Raw genomic sequence first — 22,022 nt, 5'->3', positions numbered from 1 at the left:
CCGGATGGGATTCACCCCAGAGTAATGAAGGAACTGGCAGATGAACTTGCCAAACCACTCTCTATTATCTACTGGCAGTCCTGGTTAACTGGAGAAGTTCCAGCTGACTGCAAATTAGCAAATGTAACGCCCATCTACAAGAAGGGCCGGAAGGATGATCCGGGGAACTATAGGCCTGTCAGCCTGACCTCGGTGCCAGGCAAGGTGATGGAACAGATCATCCTGAGTGCCATTACACGGCACATGCAGGACAATCAGGGCATCGGGGCCAGCCAACATGGATTCATGAAAGGCAGGTCCTGCTTGACCAACCTGATCTCCTTCTATGACCAAGTGACCCGCTTAGTAGATGAGGGCAGGGCTGTGGTTGTAGTCTATCTAGACTTCAGTAAGGCATTCGACACTGTCTCCCACAGCATCCTCCTAGACAAACTGGCTGCCCGGGGCTTGGATGGGTGGACTCATCAATGGGTTAAAAACTGGCTGGATGGCCGAGCCCAGAGAGTGGTGGTGAATGGGGCAAAGTCCAACTGGCGGCCGGTCACTAGCGGTGTTCCCCAGGGCTCAGTTCTGGGGCCGGTGCTGTTCAATATCTTTATAGACGATCTAGACGTAGGGATTGAGTGCACCCTCAGTAAATTTGCAGATGACACCAAGCTGGGTGGGAGTGTCGATCGGAGGGTAGAAAGGCCCTACAGATGGATCTGGACAGGTTAGATAGATGGGCCGAGACAATGGCATGAGGTTCAACAAGAACAAGTGCCGGGTCTTACACTTTGGCCACAACAACCCCATGCAGCGCTACAGGCTGGGGGAAGAGTGGTTAGAGAGCGGCCCGGGGGAAAGAGACCTGGGGGTGCTGATCGACAGCCGGCTAAACATGAGCCAGCAGTGTGCCCAGGTGGCCAAGAAGGCCAATGGCATCCTGGCCTCTATTAGGAATAATGTAGCCAGCCGGTCTAGGGAAGTGATCGTCCCTCTGTACTTGGCACTAGTGAGGCCGCACCTTGAATACTGTGTCCAGTTCTGGGCCCCGCACTTCAAGAAAGATGTTGAGGTGTTGGAGCGAGTCCAGAGGAGGGTGACCAAGCTGGTGAAGGCTCTGGAGGGTCTGACCTATGAGGAATGGCTGAGGGAGCTGGGGTTGTTTAGCCTGGAGAAGAGGAGGCTCAGGGGTGACCTTATTGCAGTCTACAACTACCTGAAGGGAGGTTGTAGTGAAGTGGGAGTCGGCCTCTTCTCCCGGGCAACTAGCGATAGGACAAGAGGACATAGCCTCAAGCTTCGCCAGGGGAGGTTCAGGTTGGACAGTAGGAAGAATTTCTTTTCAGAAAGGGTTATTAGACATTGGAATGGGCTGCCCAGGGAGGTGGTGGAGTCACCATCTCTGGATGTGTTTAGGAAAAGACTGGACATGGCACTTAGTGCCATGGTCTAGTTGACATGGTGGTGTCAGGGCAATGGTTGGACTCGATGATCCCTGAGGTCTCTTCCAACCTGGTTGATTCTGTGATTCTGTGAAATTTTCCTAATTCTGAAATGTTATCAGCAGACACATAGTTGTATTTTTTTTCTTTAAGCTTGGTAGAAGGACTCATGTACGAGATACACTTGCGCCTTCATTTTGGCCAGGAGTATAGCAAAAAGATTGTGAAACGGTAACGCTGAAAACAACAATAACCTTTATCTAGTAGAACAGCATACAAACTGTATGAAAAAGACATGCAGATGTGTACTTAAGTGTTCTCAATACGGAAGGGTCTACCTACTGGAGCCAGAATTATTCTAGGACTTCTACCGACATTAAAATCTGCACTATAAACTTTCTGAGCACAGTTATAATTTTCAGTGCTATGGTAGATACCTCAAGTTTTTTGGAACGTCTAATGTCCCACATGTCTGTGTTCAGAGCAAATAGGCGGTTTAGAGGCTCTGCTGTCACAGCAAAAAAACAAAATGTGGCTGTCACGTGCAGAAGAAACTGCTACTGTCATGGCTTATAAAAGGAACATTCCTACTGCAAGCTGGGACTGGTATGAAGAGCAGGACATGTATAAAGGAATGATCAGAATAGTGCATGGGTCATTGGTTGAAACAGAGAAGGCAAATCAGAACAGAATCCAAATGAAATGGCTGCCATGGCGAACAAGGAAAAACTTTTGTCACCATAAACAAATAAAAAATCAGATTGGCCTTGCACGAAGTTGAGAAAAGCACTGAACTGAGGCTGAGCATATTTTACCCTGTACTTTTACACACTCAGCACTAGCACATGCCTAAAGTTACTATGTAGGTAGGAAAAAAAGTTCTGATTTTGAGCAATAGGTATATGGACATAACGTGAATGTGGACAAAAAGGTAAAGTTACAACAAAGCCTGTGTGTGTGTGCATATACTGACCTTATACATGCTTACATTACACTTTTGCTCAACGTTTCTTACGGGAATGCCAGCATTTTGGACTGCTTTTTCGAAAGAGAAGCTGCAGCCTAAATAAAAAGTCACCATGTCCTTTAGTTGTTCAGAATACTCCTTTAGGCTTTTCAGTGATCCAGTACAAGCTCCATGCTCATACATTCTGTACTGTAGGCAGTCAGTTCTAGTGAAATAAGAAGTCACCACAGCTTTATCATATTTTTTGAAAACAAGGTGAATTGATTGAATTGACATTAATCCAGTATCAAACCACAAGATACAGACTACTTTATCCATTTCTTTTCTTTCTCAGTAACAATGAAACAAACACATGCAAAAACCCCGAAACACATTCTGCACAAAAACAAGCCAATAAACAGAACATGTTAGAATTTGGTATTTTTTATGTTTTATAGGTAAACGTCCCTTATGCATACCTTGTCTCAGGGATTCAAAAATTAGGGAGCTCTTTTAAGTCTTGCTTTTAGTGTTTACTACAGGAGAACATCTTTCAAATTTCAGAGACCCTACTAATATCATGTGGTCACCATGTCTGTGTCACTACTAAATGAAACAAAGGTAAAACCCTATTTTTAACTCTGCTGGCTCAGACTGCAAAGTATTTAGAAGTTACACAAAATTTCACTTTTGCATTAGAGAAATATTTGTAATACTGACAATTACCATAACATGTTTCTCAAGAACATGATGATCAGGCTGTTATCCTCCTGCATAGTTTTCATTCAAAGGTGTAACTCCAAGAAAAGAAATTTGTTCAAAATGTACAACAGCGTGAGCAGGCTGTTCCCTGAAACCCTCCTAATCACCACCAGCATTCACTGCAGAACTTTGAGAAGCAGAGTTGGTCTGTAGTTACCTGATATCAGAATCGCTGCTCAGAGAAGGACATTTCCAATCACCTGGTTTACTTCTGTGCAGCAGAGGCAGGGGTCCAGCATTTGCATGGCAAAACTTCTCAAAGTCATCAGCCAGGGACTTGTGCAAAATCACGACGTTGGCCTGTTTATAGCCTGAAATTGTGGAAAGTAGGAACGACTGGTTATTAATTCAGCTTTTTGTTTGTGAAACAGTAACTTTTCTGTATAGTTTTATTTAGATGGTCTATAAAAAATTGCCTCAAGGAAATTTTTGATTCAGAAATCTGTAATGAAATTAAACAACTTTTTGAAATGTCTTTAAAATCATAACTAGGTGTACTCTGTATGTGAAGTCGTTCACAGATAAAATAGTTGGCAGACATGGGTAGTATTAGAATATGAAGACAGCAGGGTTACTTTAATAAATACTTCTATGAATTTATATATAAACATAATTTATTCCCTAACCTGGGAAATTAGTATTCTATGGGCAAATGCTTTACTTTGCAGATGTTAGCACAGAGCCAAAGAAAGGCTATTGCATACCACACTTTCACCACTTTTTTTCATTTAATACCAAGCTATAAATCATGGCCAGCCCAACAGTAAACTCCTGGTATCTTGATGTTATGTAGCCCATTCTTTAGAGTTTGTTGGCTATGGAATTTTAATGTGGGCTGCAATTTAACAGACATAATTACAGCTCAGGAACACACTCTTGCCTGTCACACTGAATCTCAGTCATTTCTACTATTTCTAATTTAAAAAACTAAAATGAACAGAACTGCTACACTTTCTTCACTGGGAATCAACATTGATTTAAAAAGTTGTTGACTACTACCATGCGATACCTTGTAACGACATAAATATTTTTGCAATGAGTATCGATAAAGAAAGCTCACATTCATTTATTTAGCAAAAATTTCTTTTCTAAACAGCAGTAGTTAATACCAATGTAATTTTAATTTTCCTGCATGGAAATACCAGCTGTTCAAATATAGAGAGGAAATTTGGAGTACAGCTCGTCTGTGGTGTCTAAAACGGCCAATCAATAGTCCCTAACTCCTGTATTGATACTGTCTTGAAAAATTATTACCATGTCTGATATCAGATAGGGGAGTAAGAGGCTGCATAGAAGCTCTCCCTTTCTTAAATACTGCAGTGTTCTGTCATCCAAGAGGCAATCATTTTGTTGAAATCGATGATCTGCCTTAAAAGGCTGTAGAAAAATCAGCCAAATCTTACTCTTGACCAAAGCTAACGAAGAAACCAAAAGATACAATTCTATTCCTGATGGAAAAATGCAAAGCAAAGGCTGAGGTAAGCATGCATCTGCACACTGAATGTGCCCACAAACTGCTCTCTTGGGAGTACTCAGCACAAAAATTCATTTTATTACTAGCAAAAGTTACTAAATACAGAAACCATTTCTTGCTAAATACAGAAATACATTTTTGTTAAATAAACATACTAAATTTACCACCGAATAAAATACTACATTTAGTTACCCCTCAACTTCATTCCCTGCTGTCCATGTGAAATCCACAGGCAGTTTCTACTTTGCTGGTGATATTCACAAATTCTTAAAATTATGGTTTTAGTCAGTGCATTCAACTCGGACAACACTGAATTCAGAATACTAGTCACAGCTAACAGACTGAATCTGTAGGTAACTTTGCAGTATTCTGTAAACTCAGGAAGCTTTGTTATAACTCTTTGACAACTTTATTGCTCCTCCTGATAAATATCCTTATTTTCTTTATAGATGAAAAGATATTTTTCCCTTCCTGTACCAGCTTACATATATACTTGCATTATGTATCCATCATTATTAATACATTCACGAGCAGTATTAGTGAAGCTGGACATGCTGATCAGCCTGCGCATTAATTCTACACACTCATGTTCCAATTCAGAGAAGTTTAGAAAGAGTTTTTAATTTCTTTGCTGAATAACAATGAGGGCAACAAGAAAGAATTATTTTAATAGTATATCACCCAACAACATCAGACAATTTTAAGGATTCTGAGAAATTCCAATTACCCTATTATTTTAGTCTTTGCATAATGTAGCTGTATGCTCATGGGTAGAAGTCTGAACTTGTTTTGTGTGTAAACAATACTTTTTTCAAATGTTAAAACTAACACATTTAAAACTACTGCAGCAACACACACAAAATACAGCTGGGGCAAACTGCAGATTATTAACATTATAACATGCTTTCCATTTGTATTTTTCAATTTATGTACTGATGGAAAAGAAAACTATAATTTCAAGACTTATTATGATTCTATAAAATGACCCTTAACATTCTTCTGTTATAGTAGTGCTACTACACACAGCTTTGTGGATCAGCTACTTGCCACAGTATTTTTAGTTAAGTTACATTTTGAAGTTGATCAGAACAATGACACAGACTTCTCTGCTTCGGTAAAAGTCCAGCTATGAGAGGCAAGATAGAAATAAATTTTCCAGAATGCATTCAGTTACCTGAGTATAAAGCTAATTTTTCCCTCCCCCTTATAATTCCCAGCCTTGCTGAGTCAGTAATTTCCACCTTCTCCAACAAATGAAGCTGAAAACCACTTCTGTAACTACACGTCTCTAATTCTTCTCTGTGAGGAACACAGTATGTCATCCTACAAATGTGGTAATAACGTATGCAAGAAAAGCCAGATTTGGCTAAAGATTTTTCAAATATTTTCTGCATCCGTAATTTCTCAATGACATAAGCGGGAGCTGAGGGAAGCACTTCAAACTTTGCAAACAAAGTCCATGTACTTTACACAGGTAGGATGATATATTTTCTCTGACGTGGCTTTATGATTTAAGAACACGGTGTCAGGTGCTTACAATGCCATTTCAAAAACACCCAAGTGACTTCAGAACATAAGTCAACTTAATATTTTCTTCTGGTTTACTTCAGTGCTTTTGATATTCCTACATTCCTTCACACACAAAAAAAGAAAACACATAGCTATGAATCTAAAATGGAGTCACTTTTGCACTTAGAGCTGTTAGGCTTACTTACCCTCCGCCATTCCAGAAGTATTACTAATACTGAGTCTGTTGCATCGAATTATTCTTCTTAGCACATGGGGAAGGAGAGATTTCAAGCCTCCTGTCAAAATCATCTCTTCAGCCTTAACAGAGGGTAATTATAAATTTAAACACAAAGCACATTTATTTTTTTTGACATTTTAAATTCTGACTTGCTGGAGAACGTAGCTTAAGTTTCCTCCTCATGCTCCACCAAAGTTATTATCACTGGGAAATTCTAAGTTATAACCCAAAAGGCAAATCAAAGTCAAAGGGTTATTTCACAGACATTTTATGACTAAATGTAAACCGAATCTTTCACTAAATTAGCCAGAAACATGCACTTTAACATTCAGGATAAAATGCAAAGTTTCTCTGGCCTGTAATGTAAGAAACAGAGTTCTTTCCTCCCTGATAAATACCCATTTCCTAGAGTATTCACTTTTCCAAAATTCATTGTAAATTTAAAATTGCAAAAGCACAAATGGATTAATCTACCAAGCTATAATCTGTAATATTACTTCTCTCTTCAAAATGCTTTTAGATAATTAGCACTGCAACCTTGCGGTAAAGAGAGAATTATATTCAGAAAATGTAATTTTAATACATTCCACACATATTATACTTTTCAAATATTAATTACATAGAAGTGAATACTCTTGTGGCTATTCTTCCACTGGGAAAGCAGACATATAGATGTTTAAGTCACTTGTCATACAATCTGGATTAGAAACAGAGATAAGTACTCTAATTACAATCGATATGTGACTCTCTTCACATCTTTTGGAGATTTAAGATATATTTTTTCCTGCAATTTAATCAAAGTTCAGACAAAGTTTTTCCCTCAACATACATTGCCTAATAACTAAAAAGGGTTTATTATATCACTATTAGGAAAAAGCAAAAGATAGCTGGGGGTAAAATAATAATTTGGCTGCTTATGATTTTAACCTTGGTCACTTTTAAGTACAGAAACTGAACTATCCTCCAAGTAGTCAAATTACCAACCTCCAAGTTTTTCTTTAATTCAGAAGAAGCCATTCTTGATGTCATTCATACGAAGTAATAAATATGATAGAAGCTGTGCTGCTTTTTTTAAAAGATGCCAGTAAATTAATGTACAATGAGATGTCACAACCTTCTAGCAAAAGTTAACTTTTCTGTTAAAGGTCCACAGTTTTTGTTCTGTAACTATGATAGTACAAAGTTTCACTCTCACATTGGAGTGGAATATAAGCAATACAATTTACTGTGAAAATTTATACCTCTGAGCAACTTATTCCTTAATTAACTTGAAGTAAGAGTAGTAATATGTTTTGACTGAAATTACATTCTCATGGTAGGTTGTCTGTCCCAAATGTTTCCCAAAGCTTGCAGAATTCTGAGAGGTTAAGTTGGGTGCACTGAAATTTAGAGTAAGCTTTGCATCTGTTCTTAATTCTGAAATCTTTATATAACATTGTCAGCAAAAGAAATCAGTCTGGATTTTTTTTTCTGAACTCTAACTTACTACTTTCTAACTCTTCTCATCTTTTCTGCTTTTACACTATCAATCCGTATGCTGCATAAAAAATAGTCTTCATTACAAAATCATGAACAATTCCAAATATACACTTTAAAGATAACAAGAAATTGAATTTAGAAATGTAGCTGAGTTCTAATCCAGGCCTATGAGTGTCAATTTAAGAGACATTTCATTACTACAAAGAGAATTTCTAACATCAGTCTGGAATTATTAATTTAAGAGGTATCAAATTAAATACAGATGATTAAATACTAATAAAAGTTCCAGGTGTGTTCATTAGATTCTTTCAGATTGTTTTGCTTTATCTCTGAGCATCTTTGAAACCACCTAAATCATCTATAGGATTGATGGCTTTAAGAATTACTGGCTTACTTGGATTTGAAAGAGGTCTGAAGTTCAGGAAACTAGTTTGGGACAAAAGCTCTCTTCAGCTTGGTATTGTATCACAAATGCCCTGGTCTGACGTTGGGCAGCCTGATTCTCCCCTCATAAAGAGCATGCCTAGTAGCAGAAATGTAAGTTACCTATGGGGTTTTATAAGCAAACGTTTAGTGCCCTAAAAGTTTTAGGTTCATATGACAGCAAGTGGCTAACAAGCCTACGGGACTGTGAATATCAGTAATGCCGAAGTGTTGGCTGTAAGTACCTCACAGAAACACCTGGGCTTGTAGTTGCTATTTGTGAACCTAGCCCCCAGCTGCAAAGTGACATATATTGTTGATGACTGGTTAGGAAGTGAATCATTTAAACATTAACTTTGTATAAAAGCAGACTGATTCATCTCTTTCAGATGAGAGATAAAACTCATCTATGACCATTTGCTATCACTAAAGTTTCTGTGGTGATTTTGTAAAACTATAGGGAAAATCGAATAGGATTAACATTCTGAGTTATAACTTTAGACCACTGCATTTGCTATACAATACCAGTAACAAATTCCGCTGCTGTTTTTCTTTATTAGTTGCTAAATTTGGACAGATGATAGAAACTGTTAGATGCTCATAGTAAAACCTAGCTTTTGCTATTTGACTTCCTCAGGAATGACTAGTTTCTATGCAGCATGTTATTTCCCTATGCTGGGGGCATCATCAGGTTTAGATTCCCCAACCATCCCTAGTACCTCCTGGAAAATCATTGGAGCCATCATGACCACAGCCTCTTTGGAATAACAGGGGATAAGCACCAAGATAATTCAGGTCTGAAGGCATCTTCTCCACTTTGTCCCATCAGGATGCCTAATGAAGTGTACAGACTGGCTTCATGGGACCCTCAAGCAGCACTCTAACTAAATGGTCTGGTACAGCTGTTAATCAGTTACCAGGATCTGTCCCCTGGCAGAGGTTTTTCCACTCCTTTCATTTTGTTCTGAGATAGTTTCAGATAACAGAAAGTATCAAGGTATCTCATGGGGGTATGTTCGATCATGACACAGGTAAGACAGGGTGCAGGATGAGTGTTAAAAAGCCCTTAAGAGAAGATGCTGACAGAGCTTATGAGATGACTGTTGTGCCTGAGGGCATCCTATGTGGTGTCCCCTCACTAAGAGACCCTAAGATCTGGCTTTCCAGTCTGGGTTGCCTTTTATGGAATGAACCTCTAAAGTAGACTAGATATAGTTCAGGGTAACCAGCATTTGAAAATCAAGTCATTTACTGGCTCTGTAATGACAAACCTCATACTTAAAGCACCCAGTCTGAAAAAAAACCTTGTTCTAAGTCATGTTGCTCACATCAGACTCCCTGACTTACAATACCAACAATCAATATTGTAAAGCTTCATAGCACTGAAGTGTCAAGATCACTCTTAAAGAACCTTTTCTTAAACATTTGGTACCACTTTAGAAGCACAATAAGCACTTTTCTTTTTAGAGGTTTACATGAAGATTCAACGTATTTCATGTGTAGTTTGTTTTACATACTGAACTTAAATGAATAAATATTAAAATTATACTGCTAATACATTAAAATGGCACTTACCCACTATTGATTTGTGGGCACTGGCGTATCCTGAGCTGCACTTCCAGATCTTGACAAGGATGATGGAACTTCAAAGCTGGAAAGAGATGATATGTACAAGAATGACCTATAAGAATGACGTAAGGAGCTGTGTGATCAGACAGTGATGGCAGTATGTCACATGCCGTATCAGTAGTTCAGAGTAATGAATCAACTTGTCAGAAACAAGGTTGTATTGAAATGACATTATATTAAAAAGATATACATATTCAGGAAAAAACTTTTCTTTGCATCAAAGTGGCAGTTAAGAAGTACAGATATGTACCAGCTTTGGTAAAAGTTCTATATGGATCTTGGGCCTGGTTTTAACAAGTAACACAAAATTGTTAGGTGACATCTTCATTCAGCATATATCTGCGTAGCAACACTGCAGTGGAGTTATGCAGATACACACTACCTGATTCATTTGGCCCAACCGATTTGCAAAACATCCTGTTACCTAGACAACAACAGTTTTCAGGAAGGCCAGATCTGGCGGGTGAACATTTTTTTATTCAGAAATAGTGATCAATTGTTGCCATGTGAAGCTCTAAGTCATTAACCACTTGTACATGCCGTTCTCAGCGCAGGAGCTGAGTATGAGTGACTGCGTGCAATGAGGTAGTGATCTTTGCTGAGGTGATTGGAACAGGACTGGTTCTAAGCCTTAGCTTTACAATTGATTGTAAAGAATATGCTCTATTTGCCCTGAATCCCACAGCTCATGCTAGGAAAAAGGCACGTTGAGAGGAATGTTACTTTATCCTGTTAAAAAACCCTGCTGCTCTCAAGAGGTGTACCCTTGCCTGCTGACAGCGGCGGCAGCAGCGAAAAGCGGCGGCAGCGACTTGAGGTTAGTGCGGGGGCGAGGGCGACATCGGGCTTAACCGGGCGGTTTTTCGTGCTCTGGGCCTCCCCTGAGCCCCCCGCGAGCATCAGCCCGGAGCTGCTTCCCTCTGACCCCGGACCCGGACCCGGAGGTTCCCGGCAACGAATCAGGAGAGGAGGGGGCGTAGCCGGAGGCACCGCGGGCGATTTAAACGCTCCACCCCCTGTTATCGTTGATAAAGAGCCCCCTGGAGAACAGGGACTAGTCCCTGCCCAGAGGGGAGAGACTCAGCAGTGCCTGGGTGAGTCAGCAGTGACTGGGTGTGTCCCAGGGCAGGAGAGGCTGCAGTTGTTTGCAGCTCGTTGGGGAGGGCACTGACTCCCTCCCAGTGCACAAGGCGAGGAAGGTGCCAAGGAGCTGTGAACCAGGGGTGCCACCAACAGGTATTTCCCAGTTCAGTGAAAGAACAATGGTATCTACCTGGCGGAAGAAGACCAAAATAGATGTGGGAACCCAGACAGAGCTCCCACGGAAGGAGGCGATGGTGCAGGTTGCCGGCTGCAGGGAATGCTACAGCGTCTCTGTGGTGTCAGGGGGCTGTGTGCGCTGTGAGCAAGTAGATGATCCGCTTGGCCGAGCGGCACAGCTGCAAAGCCAGGTTGAAAGGCTTCAAGCCGAAGTAGAAAGGCTTAGGAGCATTTGGGAGGCTGAAATGGAGATAGACTGGTGGAGCCAGGCTCTGCCCTCCCTGCAACAAAAATGGGAGCACCTGCCGGAGAGCTCCCAGGATCGAGGGACCCCTGTACTCTGCCCCTCTCAGGTGGAAAACAATAACCTAGAGGAGAAGAGTGAGTGGAGACAAGTCTATGGCCGTGGCAAAAGGCGAGTGCCCTCCTTGCCTACCTTGCCTCCACAGGTGCCTCTGAGCAATAGATATGAAGCCCTAGTGGAATACAGCCGGTCCAATGGGGATGTGGTGGAGAGGCAACCTATATCAGAGGTCCCACCACAGTCAGAAAAACCTGATGGGCGTATAGCTACCTCCTCCACAAGGAAGAAGAGAAGAGTTTTAGTGGTTGGAGACTCCTTTCTAAAGGGATCTGAGGGCCCAATATGCAGAGCTGACCCCCATCACAGGGAGGTCTGCAGCCTGCCTGGAGCCCGAATCAGGGATATCACCAGGCAACTCCCCAACCTGGTGAAGGCCACAGACTACTACCCCCTGCTGATCTTCCAGACAGGTGGGGAAGAAGCTGCATCCCGTAGTCTGAGGGGGATGAAGAAAGACTACAAGGCCCTAGGACGGTTGGTGAAAGAGTCTGGGGCGCAAGTTGTTTTCTCCTCCCTCCTTCCATTTTCAGGTGATGACGTGGGATGGAACAGTAGGATTCTCTCTATTAACGCCTGGCTACGAGACTGGTGCTACAGGCAGGGCTTTGGGTTCTTTGATAATGGCTGGTTTTATAAGGCAACAGGCGTGACAGTGATACATGGGAAAGGTTTATGTCGTAGGGGCAAAAGGGTTCTGGGACCGGAATTAGCAGGGCTCATTCGGAGAGCTTTAAACTAGATTCGAAGGGGGATGGGGTGGTAGCTGGGCTTGCACCACTGGGGCAATGCTCTAGTGTTGAGGTAGACCAGGAGGCCCCCCATCCCCCCGGGATGAAGTCAGGGGGTGAATCTGGGATGAAATCGGTGTGCCCAGCTCGCTCCCTGAAATGCCTGTACACCAATGCACGCAGCATGGGGAATAAGCAGGAGGAGTTAGAAATCCGTGTTCGGTCGGGGGGCTATGATCTAGTGGCAATTACAGAGACTTGGTGGGACGCCTCGCATGACTGGAATGTGGTCATGGATGGCTATGTCCTGTTCAGGAAAGACAGGCCGCTAAGGAGAGGTGGTGGAGTTGCTCTTTATGTGAGTGAGCAGCTAGAATGTATTGAGTTCTGTCCAGAGGCGGATCAGGAGCGAGTTGAGAGTTTGTGGGTGCGAATTAAGGGGCAGGCTGGCAGGGGTGATACTGTTGTGGGTGTCTATTACAGGCCACCGGATCAGGATGAGGAGGGTGATGAGGCCTTCTACAGGCAGCTGAGAGCAGTCTCGCAATTACAGGGCCTGGTTGTTATGGGGGATTTCAACTACCCTGATATTTGCTGGGAGGCCTACTCAGCCAGCCATCCTCAGTCCAGGAGGTTCCTCCAGTGCATTGATGATAACTTTCTGATGCAAATGGTGGATGAGCCAACTAGGAGAGGAGCGCTGCTGGATCTGATCCTCACTAACAAGGAGGGTCTGGTTGAAGCGGTGAAGGTTGAGGGCAGCCTTGGTTGTAGCGACCATGAGATGGTAGAGTTCAGGATCTCATGTGGCAGGAACAGAATAGCTAGCAGAATCACAACCCTGGACTTCAGGAGGGCCAACTTTGGCCTTTTCAAGCAATTGCTAGGGGAAATCCCATGGGACAGGGTACTAGAAGGTAAGGGGGCCCAAGATAGTTGGTTAGCGTTCAAGGACTGCTTCTTCCGAGCTCAAGATCAGAGCATCCCAGCAGGTAGGAAGTCAAGGAAGGGGACCAAGAGACCTGCATGGTTGAACAGGGAACTGCTGGGCAAACTCAAGTGGAAGAAGAAGGTGTACAGATCATGGAAGGAGGGGCTAGCCACTTGGGAGGAATATAAGTCTGTTGTCAGAGGATGTAGGGAGGCAACTAGGAAAGCTAAGGCCTCCTTGGAATTAAACCTTGCAAGAGAGGTCAAGGACAACAGAAAGGGCTTCTTCAAATACATTGCAGGTAAAGCCAACACTAGAGGCAATGTAGGCCCACTGATGAATGAGGTGGGGGTCCTGGAGACAGAGGATAAAAAGAAGGCGGAGTTACTGAATGCCTTCTTTGCCTCTGTCTATACTGTTGGAGGCTGTCCTGAGGAGCCCTGGACCCCTGCGGCCTCAGAAGAAGTCAAGATAGAGGAGGAATCTGTCTTGGTTGATGAGGGCTGGGTCAGGGACCAATTAAGCAACCTGGATGTCCATAAATCCATGGGCCCTGATGGGATGCACCCGCGGGTGCTGAGGGAGCTGGCGGAAGTCATTGCTAGGCCACTCTCCATCATCTTTGCTAAGTCGTGGGCAACGGGAGAGGTGCCTGAGGACTGGAGGAAAGCGAATGTCACTCCAGTCTTCAAAAAGGGCAGGAAGGAGGACCCGGGTAACTATAGACCGGTCAGCCTCACCTCCATCCCCGGAAAGGTGATGGAACAACTTGTCCTTGGTGCTGTCTCTAGGCACATCAAGGATAGGGGGATCATTAGGGGCACTCAGCATGGCTTCACCAACGGGAAGTCTTGCTCAACCAACTTGATAGCCTTTTATGAGGATGTTACCCGGTGGATAGATGATGGTAAAGCTGTGGATGTGGTCTATCTCGATTTCAGTAAAGCGTTTGACACGGTCTCCCACAGCATCCTTGCAGCTAAACTGGGGAAGTGTGGTCTGGATGATCGGGTAGTGAGGTGGATTGTAAACTGGCTGAAGGAAAGAAGCCAGAGAGTGGTGGTCAATGGGACAGAGTCCAGTTGGAGGTCTGTGTCTAGCGGAGTTCCTCAAGGGTCGGTTCTGGGACCAGTTCTATTCAATATATTCATTAATGACTTGGATGAGGGATTAGAGTGCGCTGTCAGCAAGTTCGCTGATGACACAAAACTGGGAGGAGTGGCTGACACACCGGAAGGCTGCGCAGCCATTCAGAGAGACCTGGACAGGCTGGAGAGTTGGGCGGGGAGAAATTTAATGAAATATAACAAGGGCAAGTGTAGAGTCCTGCATCTGGGCAAGAACAACCCCATGTACCAGTACAAGTTGGGGACAGAGCTGTTGGAGACCAGCGTAGGGGAAAGGGACCTGGGGGTCCTAGTGGACAACAGGATGACCATGAGCCAGCAGTGTGCCCTTGTGGCCAAGAAGGCCAATGGCATCCTGGGGTGTATTAGAAGGGGTGTGGTCAGCAGGTCGAGAGAGGTTCTCCTCCCCCTCTACTCTGCCCTGGTGAGGCCGCATCTGGAGTATTGTGTCCAGTTCTGGGCCCCTCAGTTCAAGAAGGACAGGGAACTGCTAGAGAGAGTCCAGCGCAGAGCCACGAAGATGATTAAGGGAGTGGAACATCTCCCTTATGAGGAGAGGCTGAGGGAGCTGGGTCTCTTTAGCTTAGAGAAGAGGAGACTGAGGGGTGACCTCATTAATGTTTATAAATATGTAAAGGGCAAGTGTCAAGAGGATGGAGCCAGGCTCTTCTCAGTGACATCCCTTGACAGGACAAGGGGCAATGGGTGCAAGCTGGAGCACAGGAGGTTCCACTTAAATTTGAGGAAAAACTTCTTTACTGTAAGGGTGACTGAACACTGGAACAGGCTGCCCAGAGAGGTTGTGGAGTCTCCTTCTCTGGAGACATTCAAAACCCGCCTGGACGCGTTCCTGTGTGATATGGTCTAGGCAATCCTGCCCCGGCAGGGGGATTGGACTAGATGATCTTTCGAGGTCCCTTCCAATCCCTAACATTCTGTGATTCTGTGATTCTGTGATATCATTTTGAGATTCAATAGTTTCTATCTTTAAGCCTTGTCTGGTAACAAAGTTAGTGTATATCAAGGTAAGAGTTAAATATTCAACAATAATGCTTGGAAAAAGTGACCAATACCACCCACCTTTGCCAAATAATCTCCAACACAACATGCAGCAAGAAAAATGCAGTTCCAGACGAGTTGCCTTGTCTTTTAGATGACTTGTATGATGGACAGAATAGCCTCTTTGCACCACCCTACTGTTTGCATGTCCCAGGCTATTTTTTGTTACTTCCCTCTTTTCTTTTGTCTACAGCGTGCCTCTGTCTCTGCCTTCTTCCTCCCTGAGTTCAGACCTCTATCTCCATAACTCCAAGCTGGACTGACCTTCATATTGCTTGCTTCCTTGGCTTGTCTGACTGCATCCTCTGGCAATACAGGAGTTTGGATGCCTTCTCTCCTCTCACTAGCTCTTTTTAATGTATATACTTGCTGTATCTCTCAATTGTACCTCCCAATTTTCAACCTTAAATGAGCTTTTTCCTCTTCTCAGTCTGAGACAAAATAATCTAACTTCAGAAATCATAAAACACAATAAATGCACAAATGGTTTCCTAGGCTTGTAAGATGCAGACTCCTCTGAACCTCAATACCTACACCTACTTGGAGAGAGAGAGAGAGAGAGAGAGAGAGAGATCCCCTTTTAATATTACAGATAAGCTTGGATTAAGTATAGTTTTTCTAATTATCTCCTCCTTACTTTTTGACAGCGGAACCACCAACTAGTCTTGCAACGTTATATATCTTTACATTAAATTGTTGATTGAGCTACAGTTTAGAAAGCGTTTTTACAATCTGCAGAGCATAACCTCTTCAGAGAAAAAGAAGGATGGGCAGTAAGTGAAACATTTTGTATTATCTTAGAGCTCTCAAAATGAAAAAGTGAATCTGTAAATTTTGCAGATATTTAAATATGAGCATAGATTCTTTCCAGGCCCACACTGTAAGTTATTCATTACCCAAGAAAATGGAAAAATGTCATTTAAGTGTCAGAAAGATTACACTTTGAGATGCAGTGGGTGTGTCCATACCGCTGTGCTAAACCACACCAGATAAAAATGAATCAAAAAATTATATAATAACACAAAAGATTAAAATATCCTTCAGAAGTGTCAGTGTGACTGCTTCGCCTTTACATGTGTCAAGTAAATTCATGAAATAAAACTAAAAACATATAGTATTTCTGTGGTTTTAAAAATGGATTACCTGAGAATAAACCTCCTGTAAAAAGTACTGCTGATAAGAGTAACAGACAAGTAGTCTTGAAGACTGCAAAGTAGTTAATACCAGTTTCTGATGCCACAGATTACAGGTTTGTTTCTCCAGTGGTACTGATAGTCTAATAAGAATATGGTTTAAAGCAGTGACTTTTCAAAGTGTAATCTAAAGACTTGCTTGCAAGGAGCCCAAAGACACTTATGACATACAATCTTGCATTGTTTCTATCACTTTTGTCCTATTTTCAGTTTAAAGTTTGATAATAAGAATGGGTGGTGGCACATACAGGTTCATTGGCCAAAGAAGTGCAGAGGTCACTACTTAACACTGCTGGGCAGGTTTTTTTAGATATTGTCACGCAGATAGCTTACCCAAAGCTGCTGCTTCGCTAACAGGAACAGCAAGGTAACCTGAAACATGAGCCAGCCCACGGGCTGCCTTTACTGATACATAATGGAAAGTAATCTAAGCTAATTATAATCTAACCAACCCTTTGTGTGCTGTGCCTTGCCCTAGTATGAATATGGTTACAGAGGTTTGTTAACGTAAACATGGTTTCCAATGACCTGCTGCTTAATCATCAAGCTGATCTGAAATTCTGCCAAGAGACTTCTGTGAAAAGCACAAACTTCTCTGAAAATTTACTCCATTTGATTTTCCAACCGGGTGTCTCAGTTATACTTGTGATCTTTTATTTGAAGAATCAATTAACGATCCTTTTTCTCCCCATCTGCTACGAATCATTTCAAAGCACAGAAGTGCTTTGTGTATCATTCCAAAGAGGAAGTGCTTTGTGGATTTTCAGACAGCGGCTCATCCAGCAAATTAAGTTTTAACTTTACATTTGAAATACAGGGTATTTGCCTTTGAAGTTTATGCACCTTTAGACTAGGGCTGCAAATAGAAATTTAAATTAGTTGCCATTAGTGTTCTCTCTGCTGCTTAAAGCAGCTAGCCTATACTTGAGATCCTGCAGATTGCGTCAGAATGAGAAACCCATGATAGAATCAATGTATCTCAGACGCAATCTTGTTTACTTGCAAAAAAGACACACAATGTTTAGTTTCTCCCAGTATATTAAGAACAAATAACAGAAAGCAATTACCAGTTGCAAAGCAACCATTTCAGACAGCGCCGCGTGTTAGTGTGACATGTCTTGCACAGGGTCCCTGAACTTCCACCACTGCATTTGTATTGTTTTACACTCAGCTTCTGCTCTGGGACAAAATTAATTGTTTCTCAGGTGGAGAAATATGGGCAGAGACTAGAGCATGTTTCACAGCAGGGCCCTGCCGTTGCATGGGCACAATCTATGCAAGATCTCGGTTGTTTAGGGTTTTTTATCCTGCAAAGGATGAGGCCTCGTGACTTCACGCACCTTTCCAACCGTTTGGGTCATATCCTAATACCTGCATACCCTGCCCCATCATCTTACAAAAACACATGGCCAACAAGCTTTAGAACAGCCACCTCATTTACGTGCAACCTTTGGCAAGATATGGTACACACATAAGAGGAGACAAGGACTTTTATTGAGATTGAAAAATGCCACTTTCATGCCTTTCACTTTGCTGACAGGAATACTCACCAGCTGCAGTAAGAAGATACAGCAAATGATCTACCAGAGGTTGTTTTCGTATAAGATGACAAGAAGTGCTTATTCAACCTCAAGAAACTGAAAAAAAAATGAGGGTGGTATTTAAATATAGTTTCCCAATCTACACTGAGCTACAGAAGATCTTTAGAACTGCTTTACAATTCTCTGGGCTGGGTCCACCCACCAGTTCTCTGTCTTGGCCTCTTCTGGCGCTGAGACAGCCCAAGGATGCAGGACCTTGCCTGCAGGCCACCAATGCCAGCCTCCCCCCTGCCCCTGAAGCAGCTCTGGGCAGCCAGTAAAGCACTGCACACTGGAGCCAAGGCGATGAGTACTGGCTGCATAAAAAATCCAAGTGAGTGTCGTGGTTTAAGGCTGGGCCAGCTATTAAACCAGTGGCAAATGCTCTCTATTAACCCCCCCGCCCCCCCAAGAAGGGGAAGGAAAAAAGGGAGAGAGACTTATGGGTTGGAAAGTTAAACCAGTTCTAATGAACTATAATAATGAAGGTATAATAATAATGGAAATAATTAAATATATAAAAATATACACAAAACCAAGACTGAGCTCCCCCGATGATGGTCACGTCACCCCCAGCACTGCAGGGCAGGCTCCGGGAAGGCCCAGACTGGGCCTAGCAACAGACAGGAACTGGATTTAGGGATGCATGGATTTGGATTGGGGGCAGCAGGAAAACGGACAGAGTTGTCTTTGGACACCGGCCATGGCAGAAAAGAGAGTGACCCTCGTGATCCCTCAGCTTCAAACTGAGAATGACGTCTATGGGATGGAATACCTCGTTGGTCGATTTTGGGTCACCTGTCCTGTCTGCTCCTCCCCAGAGTTGCGACCCTTCTGCGGCTCTTCACTTGAAGTCAGTGAGAAATTTAGCAGTGACCTTGGTTTCTCTAAGACTAAGTACAGCAAGAGCCTTTCTGCACAACATCCCTACCGGTGCCTCAGTGATAACTATAAACTTCGACTGTTATCAGTCCTGGAAGCAGACACTGTCTGCAAAACATGCAGTTAGTTTCAGAAAGTGCAGTTACTTAGAAGAAACTTAGCTGAAAGTAAAAAACACCGAAAGGAAAATCGGTCTGTTTTAGGCAAAACCAGGACAGTGAGGAAAATTTTTCTTCCCAGTCTTACTCATGCAGAATGAAAGTGGAAGTCCATAGGACAAAGTGCAGTGACTTGTACTGCTTTGTTTGCAAGGCAGCAGCCACAGGTGCTTATTTTGATAAGAAAGTATGTCACCGCCCAGGTTACAACCCAGTCACGTCATGCATGGTCACAGAGCTGACGGGGTGCCTGCTCCTCCCAAGGAATTCCATCCGGAGGTAAGCAGGTGAGTGATGTTCTGCTCCCTACACGCCATAAAAATAGTACCGTGCTCCCAAAAAAGTGCCATGCTCCTGCTGTCAGGTCATTCAGGCTACCCCCAGGATTATGCCATTCCTTTTGGGTTCACATATCTGCCAGCAGGTGCTAAGTCACTCCATCCATTGCTTCTCATCAAGCAATTCTCAGATACGGTCACTAAAGGAATAATTGCAGCCTATGTATTTACACAAAGATAGTGTCCTTGAAATGCGGGTGTCTCAGTAGGCTGTGTCTGGGAACCTCCAGTGAATTGTACCTTTCCAGACACTACCACGCACAAACATCTTTGCCTCCACAAATACCTCTGATGGAGAGATACTGACTTTTGTTGTTCCACTGCTTCTTTCAGCTATTAGACCAAAAAGTACTGTGCACAGCTCAAAAGGACACAGCATCATTGCCGTGATGGAACTCCTGGCTTAAGCAGTGCTATTTGGATAACCAGGTGAATCAGTGGCAGGCTCTGCAAGAATACCTCGCTGCAAATTCCAGGAGCAAGTGTAGATAAAGTGCTGTAAGCAACTGTGCTATGTGATGGCAAATGGTATGCACTTGGACTGCTATTTTATCTTGAAGCATCCACACTGCCTACATATTAAATGTTAACCTGCATCAAGGATGCCTGGACAGCTTGGTTCTGCAGCATCCATTCCTATTGGAAAGGCTCCATGAACTTTCAGACAAGTTATGGCTGCATTACTATTTTTTCATTACTGCATACCTGACAACTACCATACGATGTGGAAACTGCCATTGATGGCCTGTTTGGTGCAGCCAGGCACCTGCACACACATTTGCACTCTACCTACAGACCTCAGGGCCTGATTGACCAACACTGAGTAGAGCAGCATGATGAAAAGGAATAGTGATAAGCAGCAATATCAATATACTCTAAGGCCACAATCCCTATTGAGAAGAGAGTGCTGCTTTGTCCCTAGTGAAGATGCCCAAACTCTAGAAACAACAGATGTTACATACTTATTCGGTAGACTGCATCACAGACCCCATAAATCATCAATGACAATGTTCACCATCCTTGAACTTGTGAACGAGAACTCGCAGAATTAGTGAGTTATAATCCTGAACACTCAAAGTCCCTTGTGGCGGGACCCAAATGAAGATCTGTATGTCTTTCATAGCTTTTCTTCTCCTGCCTATACAGAGACAGTATTAGACTCCATGCCACATAAACCTTTGAGGACCTCAGCTGGGCAGTAATATGGGGGATGGAAGACCTGGATGACGTGGCAGTTCAACCAAGCAAATGAGAGTGTTGCTACACTGACCTGATCGTCCAGTCACCTGTAGGAATCAGGAATGAACTAGTTTTATAGACAAATGGTAATCACACCGACCACGGGAAGAGAGGTTCTGCAAGTGGTGTGTTGGTGCTGCGGAGTACCAACAGTGTCTCTGGGTACCCTCTCCATTTCTGGACTCATAACAGTCATTCAAGACCAGCATATGGTGTAATCCCACTGGGCAACTCTCCTCATGCACCAGAATAATCCTTGACGAAGCAGAGAATGAGCTACCCTATAGCCATAGGCTGCAATGGCGCCTACTGTCTAGAAGAAAGATGGGCATGAACTGAAGCATTGTGTTCTGAAAAGGAAATCCCCAATTACCTTACACTTTTAAATTGAAGGAAAGGATACAGACCCTTATCAAGCTGTCCTGAACAGCCTGATCCCACAGCATGTGGATGGTTCTGATGCAGTCAGTCTATCATGGTATCCTCAGAGTGTCACTATTGGTGGCAGCAGCACCATAGTCATGCAGCAAGTGCAAGGGAGAAGTTTAGGAGTTCTGTTAGGCTTGGGTCCTAACACAGGTCATGCAAAAAACTTCTCATGTAAGTTTCTGGTTACAGACTAGATCAGGCATCGGATGACTAAATGCTGTCACTCTTAGCAATTCAGTGGCTTATACAACGTACTACTTGCTCAATGCAGTTACAGCAGACACAGTAAATGTCTCAAACCGCCACCTTCATGTGCAGGTTTCAACAGAGAACTCAAGAATTTGAAAAAAATACGCAGTTCACCTTTCTAGCTCATAGAATTAATCCTGAACTTTTACTGTTTTTCCCTATGTTCCGTGCGTAAACAGAGTAAGACCTGCAGGCCTATCACCCTCATACTTTTTATCACCATTAAAATATTTTTTTTTTAACAAGCAGCTCGGTGTTAAAGAGATGACTCACAATGCTGCAGCATCAGTTAGCTGACTTGAAAGAGATGTTAATGTCATCATTTTGATTTTCATTACCAAACAATAAGAAGGTAAGGGCTGGGAATGGCTTACACATCTATTGCCTCATTTTATATTCTTTAAATATAAATAAGCTACAGAGGTTGGCGTACCTTGGTGTGCTCTACTTCCAAAATTCCATTTTAATACAGATTTGAGCCCATATTTTGTATAGAAGCAATACAGAACAAAATTTAAGCTATTACTATTTTTTGTTTATTATTTATTTAGTGTTTTGTTCCCAGATGCGGTTGAGGTAACATGCATAAAACCTTGTC

General features: G+C 42.9%; 1 protein-coding gene across 7 annotated transcripts in view; it reads right to left on the bottom strand.

The window, feature by feature from the left end:
* Positions 1-22,022, bottom strand: part of DGLUCY (D-glutamate cyclase) — a 57,156-nt gene that overhangs the window by 23,412 nt on the left and 11,722 nt on the right. For 6 of the 7 annotated variants that reach the window (XR_011047983.1, XR_011047984.1, XM_068398517.1 and 3 more), the window contains exons 2-5: positions 9,834-9,909; positions 6,325-6,436; positions 3,293-3,446; positions 2,401-2,599 (exon numbers count right to left, since the gene is read on the bottom strand). Coding sequence is in view for 5 of the 7 variants with exons in the window: in XM_068398517.1 (XP_068254618.1) it covers positions 2,401-2,599; positions 3,293-3,446; positions 6,325-6,427 (456 nt within the window). In the remaining 2 variants the exon portion in view is untranslated. Of the gene's footprint in view, positions 1-2,400; positions 2,600-3,292; positions 3,447-6,324; positions 6,437-9,833; positions 9,910-18,099; positions 18,187-22,022 lie in introns of all 7 variants that reach the window. The other variant, XM_068398518.1, reaches the window with a different exon arrangement.

The sequence above is a fragment of the Nyctibius grandis genome, chromosome 4 (genome assembly GCF_013368605.1).
Source record: "Nyctibius grandis isolate bNycGra1 chromosome 4, bNycGra1.pri, whole genome shotgun sequence".
Taxonomy (NCBI): domain Eukaryota; kingdom Metazoa; phylum Chordata; class Aves; order Nyctibiiformes; family Nyctibiidae; genus Nyctibius; species Nyctibius grandis.
This window is presented reverse-complemented; position numbering and strand designations above follow the sequence as displayed.